The sequence below is a fragment of the Seriola dumerili genome, unplaced genomic scaffold (genome assembly GCF_002260705.1).
Source record: "Seriola dumerili isolate Sdu_G_001 unplaced genomic scaffold, Sdu_1.0 BDQW01000012.1, whole genome shotgun sequence".
Taxonomy (NCBI): domain Eukaryota; kingdom Metazoa; phylum Chordata; class Actinopteri; order Carangiformes; family Carangidae; genus Seriola; species Seriola dumerili.
Window position 1 is genome coordinate 1,614,035 of NW_019174267.1, and position 9,300 is coordinate 1,623,334.

General features: G+C 44.8%; 1 protein-coding gene across 1 annotated transcript; it reads right to left on the minus strand.

Annotated features, from left to right (window-relative positions):
- Positions 1 to 224: 224 nt before the first annotated feature.
- On the minus strand, positions 225 to 2,972 carry cebpa (CCAAT/enhancer binding protein alpha). The gene has a single exon (XM_022749853.1). It carries the CDS (start codon positions 2,766 to 2,768, stop codon positions 1,860 to 1,862), a length of 909 nt encoding a protein of 302 aa, XP_022605574.1. The 5' UTR covers positions 2,769 to 2,972; the 3' UTR covers positions 225 to 1,859.
- Between the last annotated feature and the right edge of the window lie 6,328 nt (positions 2,973 to 9,300).

The following is a 9,300-nucleotide window of genomic DNA, read 5'->3' on the forward strand; positions in this document are numbered from 1 at the left end:
ATATATATATATATTTATTTATATATATATATATTTATTTATATAGAGGCTTATTTTACAATTGAGACCATAACAAACATTGGTTTAACATCAGTTTGTAAAAAAAAGAAAAGAAAAGTGCTTCTTTCCTCACTGACACAAATCGATTTTTAAAAATCTTTCAACACGAGCAGATCAACAAGAGGTCAAAGGTCATCTCAGAGGATCAGAAGGCACTCTGTGTGTGTGTGTGTGTGTGTGTGTGTGTGAGAGAGAGAGAGTGATGATACAACAGTGGAAAAGAGGAAGAGACGTGTTGCATAGAGAGAGAAACCCTTTTCACATTTTGCTTTTGTTTTTTCTCAACAACATAAATACATGAAGAGCGAGGCGTGTTTTCTTTTCAGATCAGTACCCATGATGCATTGTGTCACACACAACACGGCGCTTCAATCTACGACAAATAGTGCATGCGATAGAGCTGCTGTCCTGTCACTGTCCTCTGGAAACCTCACATCTCCACGTGTGTGTGTGTGTGTTAAACCACAATGTTCCTACAGAGCTGGAGATACCAGGTTTCCACTGGACGCTGACCTGATGAAGCAGGTACCACAGTTTCAATTCCAGTCTGAGTGTGTGTGTGTGTGTGTGTGTGTGTGTGTGTGTGTGTGTGTTTCACTTTGGCATTAAATGACCAGACTCAGGGAGATACTTGATTATTATCATCAGACACATGAAAACCTTGTATGTCCACGGCATCAGAGGGGGGGGGGGTCCCCGCCTTGTTTTTGAGCGGGAAAATGAAGCTTTTTGTGTCATAGTGCAAAGATCCAAAAAGTTTAACCTCCATCTGTTTGAACATGAAAATCTCCTAAAAGTGGATGTACAAGGTTTCCACCGGACAGAGCGACGTGGTGACGTCAGACTGCTGCTCAGTGGATTACTCTACTTTTACTAGGATTTCTCTGATGAGCTGAACTTTCTATCACGTGACGCTCAGATGACGCTCTGACCTGCACCTCCACACAGAGCTCGTACCTGCAGCCCCCTCCTCCTCCTCCTCCTCCTCCTCCTCCTCCTGCAGAGGGGAGCTGAGCCTATAGATCCATCATGCATTAGACAGAAAATACACATACATACGTACATACACTTGAGCCTATATAAAAGCAGTGTGCACTTTGCATTTCATAACTCTATAAAGACAAACTCTAGTTTATCAGAAGATATGGAGACGTAACTTGTATAAAACAAAGGAATAATTCAGGAGAAACATGCACAACAGGCTGGTGTGGGGGGGTCAGCTCCACCCGGCCCTACCTTAGCTGCTCTGATATGTGAGTTGAGTGTGTGGCGGCACACCAGTCTGTCCGGAAATAAGGCACAAACACCCAGTCCTCTGGATCTGCAGGGGGAACGAGCTTATTGGCTTTTGCACAAAAGTTTAAAAAGGCACATGAACACTGCAACAGAGACACGTCCGAGCACGTCTCCGTCTCTGACTGAGCCCCTCACAACAAGTGGAAAATAATCAGCCAATGAGATGATTCCACCTGCAGCCAATAACAACGCAGCCTCCAGACTTTTCTACAATCAGCTGTTTGAGAAAAACTGTGCAAAGTTTTTGATTGTGAACTTTGCCGCTGTGCAGATTCTTTTTCACTTGTTTTGAGTTTATGTCTCAGTCAGAGACCAGATGTTCGGGTCAGACAGATGTGTTTGCAGTGAACACCTCAGCTGCCTCAGTCTCCTCACAGCTGTCAGTCCGTCCGTACGTGAAGAGTTGTAGAACCATGTGTGTATAAATCCAGCAGTGTACCAGTCCACCTCCAGTCCGGTTCCGGACTGGATCCAGTCCGGATCCAGTCGGGGTCAGTAGTCTCTCAGCTGCCCATGGGTTTGAAGGATCCGTCCGGCAGCTGTCTGAAGATGCCCCGTAACGTGTCCAGCTCGCGGGTCAGGTGCTCCACCCTCCGCCTCAGTCTCTCGTTGTCGGTGGTCAGCTCCACCACCTTCTGCTGCGTCTCCATGTTGCGCATCTTGGCCTTGTCCCTGCTCTTGCGCACGGCCACGTTGTTGCGCTCGCGCCTCAGCCGGTACTCCGGACTGCTCTTGTCGACGTGCTTCTTGGTCTTCCCGCCTCCCCGCTGCTGCTCCAGCAGCTTCATGCCGCCCTGCTGCGGGTGCTGGTGCGGGTGTTGGTGGTGGTGCTGGTGCGGGCTGGGCACCGGGGTCGGCGGAGGAGTCGGGTGGCCCGGCTGGAGGTGCATGGTGGTCTGCGCGCAGTGCGCAATCTGGTACTGGAGGTGCGGCATCTGCGGCGGCTGCTGCTGCTGGGAATGCTGGGAATGCTGGGAGTACTGCTGGGAATGCGGGTGCGGGTGGTGGTAGGTGGGGGGCATGCCCGGGTTCAGGTCCTCGTCGTCCCGGGGCTCCTGCTTGATGGCCACCGGCCGGATGCGCGGCTCGTAGAGCGGCTCCAGCTTGGACTCCATGTAGTTGGACATGTAGAGCTGCTGGGGCCCCGGGCCCCCGCACGGCACCGACTCGTACTCCCCGTTCATGATCTTGAGCTTGTCCTGGCGGGAGCTGTGGTGGAACAGGTCGGCCAGGAAGTCGTCGTTGAAGGCGGACGGGTCTATGTAGGCGCTCAGGTCGATGGAGGTCTCGTTGTCTCCGATCTCACCGCCGAGGTCTGCCGGGTCTCTGTAGCCGGAGGGGGGCTGCTGGCCGTGGGTCAGGCTGCTCATCAGGGGTCGGGGCGCGACCTCGTACAGGTTAGAGAGCTCCATGGAGAATCTAAACCCGGGCAGACATGGTGACGAGCTCCGGGAATCCAGTTTGGTGAAAGTCAGGTCCTGCGTCGGGTCCTCAGGTGAGGGGGGGTCAGAGACCTGCAGACATGCAGTGAACGGGCTCTGCAGCCGGGGACACTGGGACAGGTTGGTGTGTGAGAGCAGAGAGGAGCGGAGTGAGGCGGCGGGAAGTCGGTCTGATTCTCCTGCTCAGTAAACTCTGAGCTGTCAAACTGTGGTTATATAGCAGGAGGGAGTGGGCGGGCACACACACACACACACACACACACACACACACACACACACACACACACACACACACACTCAGTCCAGGGATTTAACCCACTGTCGCTGCACAAACGTTTTCTGAGGAAAACTAGAATAAATGTTAAATACAGTGTGTTCAGCCTCATTTAACGAACTCCGTGTAGAAATCACTTCGGCCGAGCTCAGCGCGTGTTATCGTCCGTCAGGACACGATGCATGAGACTTCAGATCAGATCAGATGGAGGAAGAGTCGGTCCACACTTAGGCTCAAACCAGTTGCAGAAAAAACTTCCATTTCCACGTGTTTCACTCCAAATTTTAACCGGAAGGTTTGAGTTTTGTTCCTTTAAAATGAGCTTCAGTCAAAACTGAGACACGATCCAAATGAAAACTAGTGTTACATAATTAAAGCTGTGAAATTTAGGGGAATATACTAAATATTAACTTCATTGTGGGTTCAAAGATTTCTCCTTTACAGGAGAGGAGACGGTAAATGGACGGAGTTTGGTTTCATCTCCGGACCAGGAGAATCATTGAGGAGGTGCAGGTTGGTGGAGTCACTCCTCTGAGAGAAGAGGCTGGTGCAGTCTGCAGAGAGCACGCGCCTCACATCTTCATGTTCAGGACGATTCGATGAAAATGAGGTCAAACAAAGAAAATGAATTCTGTGCATCAGGCCGATAATAAACATCTGTCATCAGGTCACTGACTCTGAAACCAGCTGCTGCAGAAAAGAGGATTTTTCTAAATAAAGACAAATAAAACAAAATTCGTAAAAAAAAATTCGAGACTTAATGAATATAAATACTTGAATATTTCTTTTATTGTCATGTTTGTGTCTAAATCATATTTATGAAGCGTAATATTATATTTTAATGTGATACCGTGATTTAGTTCAATTAAACGGGCTCCTGGTGTGTGTGTGTTTAAACTCTGTTTCCCGTCATCCCCCTCGTCTTTTACCTGCTCCTGTAGGTGAATGATCCGGGGCCGGGGTCCCTGCAGGGGCAGCAGGGGTAACAGGGGCAACAGGGGTAAGAAGGTTCATGTCCGGGCTGTGAGGGTTCTCTGGATGAAGTGAGTGAGTCGCTGAACAAACGGACTGGAGCGCCCTCTGTCGGCAGAGCGCGGCGCTGTGTGAGGAGGAGCCTCCTCCCTCATCTGTAGAAGACATTTATTTATTTATTTATTCATTTATTTATTTCAGTTTCACTTCATTCACTTTCTATATGTTTTATTACATGTTTATAATTTATTCCCCTTCGTTTCTGAGAGACAGTAAATCTGTTTCTTCTTTCATCATCATAATAAAAATGATTTAACAGAGTCCAGATTCAGGCTGAAACCTGTTTTTAATGAAGGTCATTGAGGATATTAGAGGGTCCTTGAGGGGCTCCCAGGCTTCATTTCAGACGTTTCCAGGCATCCTTGAGGACTTGGTGGACTCATGTCCCTGAGCGGCTGAATGTTGTACAAGGGTGAAATGGCTCTGAATAAGTTTCCAGGGGTCATTGAAGAGGTTCCAGGAGTCCACAAGGGGGATATATTGATCCTTGAGGACATTTTATGGACACAGAATATATTCTAGGGACAGTTGAGGTGATTCTAGGTCCTTAAGGAGGTTCAAGGGGTCATTGAAGAAGTTCTAGAGTCTGTGAGACGGTTCCAGGAGTCACAGGATCCATTAGGTTCTAGGTCCTGGAGCAGGTTGAAGAGGTGCTTGAGGTGTTTACAGTGATCCTTGATGGACCTTGGAGATGCTCTAGGGGTTATTAAGGAGGATCCGATCATCCTTGAATGAGTCCTTGGGTTCTATATCTATAGTTCTTCAGAGGGTTCAAGGTTCACTGGTAGGTCCTTGAAAGCTTAAAGGAGTCCCTGAAGAAGGTCATCAAGAAACGTTCCAAGGATCCTTGAGAATGTTCTACCTGACCTTGAGGAGGTTCTTGGGGCTCTGGTCTTCAGTGGATTCTCAATGAGTTTTTATGGATCGTCATGAGGTTCTATGAGCGTTTGAGAGGATTCATAGGGTCATTAAGGAAGTTCCAGGGCTGTTTTTGGAAGTTCAAGTCAGGACCATGGGGGATTTCCAGGAGGAAGATCCTTGAGGAGTTTTTATGGACCTTGGAGAGGCTCCTTGAGTCCTTGAGTAGGTGCAGAAGCTCCTTGAGGAGTTTCAGTGAGTGTCTGAGTCTCATACATACTTGAAAAAGTTCCAGGGACCTTGAAATGTTATGTGTTCTTTGAGGAGGTTCCATTGATCCTTTAAGGATCCTTGAAGGTGTACAATCAGTCCTCAAGGAGATTCAAGGAATAACTAATGAAGTTCCAGGCATTCTTTCAAGAATTTCAGGAGTTCCCCAAGAAATTTTCAGTGGTCCTTATGGAGGCTCCAGGGTTTCCTGAAAGGTTATAGCAGTGCAACATTAAGTTCAAGGAGGAGCTTGTAATCCTTGATCCACAAGGAGGTCCAGCAGGTTTTGACAGTGTTCTCGAGTCCTTCAGCAGGTTATTGAGGAAACCGAGTTGGTTCATGGTTTAATTTCAGATGTTCTATGGATCGTTGAGAAGGATCAAGGGCTCTTGAGAAACTTCTGGTCTCCTTAAAGACGGTCGAGGTATCAATAAGTTCAAGGAGGTTCTTGAGATCATTGAGAATGTTCCAGGGATCATTGAGGAGATCTGAGAAACTTGTGAAGGAAAAACAAAACACTGAAGGAAAATGGAAAAGCATTTTCTCTGGTCAAAAGAATCAATTCAACAGATCCTCAGGAAATCATTTTGTCTCGTTTTGATTTCTGTCTCTCTGAGTCTCTGAGTCTCTGAGTCTCACTGAGTCTCTGGGTCTTTGAGTCTCTCTGAGTCTCTGGGTCTTTGAGTCTCTATGAGTCTCTGAGTCTTTGAGTCCAGGATGAACTGTTTCCTGCACATATTAAAATCAGAGTCCAGACAAAAGCTGTGACGCCTTCAGTACATACTGTGCTTCACAGTGTTGGCACAGACAGAGTTTGACTTGGCACAGTGAGAGCAGATGACTCAGATAGGGCGTGTTGGACATGTTGACCTTTGACCTCTCTGACTGGCTCTACAGTATTTAACAGACTAATCACACAGGAGAGAAGTGACACTTAATTTTCACTCTGTCACTTTATCCTGAATTTAAACAGCAGCAACATAAACACTCGTGGTGCGTTCACTGACTAGTTCTTCTTCTTCTTCTTCTTCTTCTTCTTCTTCTTCTTCTTCTTCTTCTTCCAGCTGAAACAAACTTTTTTTATACACAAACGTCACGGGGAGAAAAAAAACCTGATGATGTCACTGTGACGTCATCAGGGTTATCTCAGTCTACAGATATCTGACAGTGTTGCTAACTGGAGGTGTGAAGTTTGACAGATGTTTGAGGGTTGGGCTGTAGCTGTAGGACTAGTTTAACCACATTACTCAGTGGATGAATACGTTGTTTTCAAAGTGTTGAAGTGACATGTTGAAGCTGCTGAGACAGGACTGTGTTTAAATGACACTGTGACAGTTTTAGCTGCTGAACAAAAGTTAAAATCACACAAGTCAACTTTGAGTAACAATTTAAAATGACATGATGAATGTTCATCAGATGTGAACATGGCTCAGGGTAGACGTGGCTGATTCCAACATGAATGATAAAGATCAGTCAAGTCTTTACTATTTTCTATTGTTTCATGTTGGAAATAAACATGATAATTAAACTGCTGCTGTTTATCTTTACAAAAGTTTATTCATTCGTTGTAACAACTTTTATTTGAAAGTTTTAGCATGTAGAACTCAAAATCTGACGTTTTTATAAATATGAAAGATTAACTATCTGAACAAAACAGAATTAGTCGCCACAACTATAAGTAGTTTGAGTTGGCCTCAAAATGTAAAAATGTAGTGCCATAAGCTGCTTTGAAATTTTAAGTTTTCTGAACCTTTTGATTTCTGCAGTGCAGAGAGAAATCAAGAGGGAATGGCAGTATCCGGTGCTGAGGAAGAGGAGGAGGCAGTTAGACCTGCATGAGCATCTCCTGCTGTGTGATGTTAAAGCTTTCAGGTGTTTATGATGAAGTACAGGAAGTGGGAAGTTGCAGTGATTAGGAAACCAGGGAAAGACCCATCACATCCAGTGAACTATGGACCCACAGCTCTGACATCACACATAAAGATAATGGAGAGACTGATGACACAAAGATTCAGATTTTGTATGAGAGCAAAAGAAGGCTGTCGACTCATCAGAGATGAAAAGTGGAGTTAATACAGGGCATAATATATGAAATACATTATATTATATATTATTATATCATATCAAATATAATAATAATATGATAGGAATTGCAGTTAGAACATATAATTGGATTTAAGACGTTTTATCTGATTTATTCAGGTCAGAACTGAACGAGTCTAATCAGGTGGATATGTACAGATAAAGGAGCTCCTCAGGGTAGCGTATTTAGCCCACTACTCTTTTTAATTAACTCAGTGTTGGACAGTCGTTGTCCAGCATTACAATAGTAATCATCAGCCCTGATCATCACTGTTACATCATCATCACTGTTGCATCATCAGGACTTTAGTCAAATGTTTCTATTCGTTTCTCAGGTCTTGATTATTTCATATATTGATTGTGGTTTATGTTTGTCTGCAGGTTTGTGTTGGAGCTCAATCCGTCTGTCAATCAGCTCCGTCAGGTAGAGGGGGAACAGGTGTGCATCATTAGGTCTGTCAGTACTGAGGGACTGGGTTTCACTGGTGTGAGTGGAGATAAAGGATGGATGAAGCTGGTGCACTGATGAGTGGTAACAGAGATCCAGGTTGTAGCAGGTGTGTGGGGATTGTTGTGCTCGAAGACTCAGGTGTTTGTTGAGCTCACCCCCAGACTTACCTGAGCAGGTGGTATGGTCCAGTCAGGTGAGAAGGAGAAGGTAAAAATCTGTTTGGTGGTCAGTAGAGGAGAGACAGAGGAGGTGACAGCTGCTGTCAGGCTGCACTTTTTAATTCTTTGTTGTGGCTGAACTTATTTTGTTGGTGTTGTTAATATTTTTGCTGATAAATATATAAGTATCACATTTTGAGCTCACACCTGTCGACCTGCTTTTGGAACATCCCTTAAAAAGTTTCTGATGCCCAAACTCCATCACCTGCCCTTCACACGTTCATGTTCTGGAAAAGAGGAAGTTGATGTGGTTGAAAAAAGATCATATTCATAGGGATTGATGTTTTGAGTAGAAAAAGGTGTTTGATACACAGATAGAGATGTGAGCAAAGAACCACGCGAGTCTGTAGATTTCTGGTTTGATGCAACATTAACATGGACTGAACATGTTCAAAAGATAAACAGCAAGTGTAAAAAGATAGTGAATGAGATGTTCAGAGTGAGGAGAGAGCTGATCTGCAGTCAAACATATTCATGTAGAGCTGATCACATCAGTGACTGTGGCTTTTGGTTCAGCAGCAAAAACCTCATTGAACAGGTTAAAGTGGCTGTTTCCTGTTCTGGAAAATACAGGTACATTAAGGTTCTGGAAATGTTCCGGCCTTGGTTGGAGACAGGTTATAAACATTATATCAGATGCTTGTCCCAGTGTTTACTGAAGGATAAAGATCATAATACAGGAAGCACAGGTTTTGCTTTTGTTTTTTTATTTCCATACACAAGCATCACAGCAGGTGATTCAGTTTGACATCTCAGCCTGGTCCAATACTGACTTGATGTTCATTATTTTCATATTTCTAAATCCTTTACATTTAACACAGTCAAATACTTCTATCAATCTAATCTCTGACTTCTCAGTGTTTTATTAACGCTGCCTAATCTGAGCACCAAACTGCTTTACGGCATGATCACCTGTCGTAAACTACAACCATAGAACTCAACACTATAACAAATAATGGAAAAAGAAGTACAACCTCAGCATGATGCACTTTTCAACATATACTATTATACAGACTAATACATATGGATTCTAATCAACATGTTGTCACAGCATGTTTTATCAAAAAGTAAGATTTCTACTTCACTGGCTCTCACAAGGAGAGCACCTCAACACACCAGACTCCCTCAGGATTATGTGAGTGCTGTCAAATAGTGGAATCAGTGGAGTGAGTAAAAGTCTGAACAACAAGAAACACTGAAGAGGGAGGCTACTCCGTCATCTGACCCTGAGCCAATCAGCTGAGTGTATGAGGGAGAAAAGATATAGACACAGATTTCTCCTCGTTAGTGTGGACATGACCTGAGACTGCTGTTTAT

Excerpts from the sequence above, each read along its gene's own strand:
- cebpa (XM_022749853.1), bottom strand. The coding sequence starts at position 2,768 with ATGGAGCTCTCTAACCTGTACGAGGTCGCGCCCCGACCCCTGATGAGC.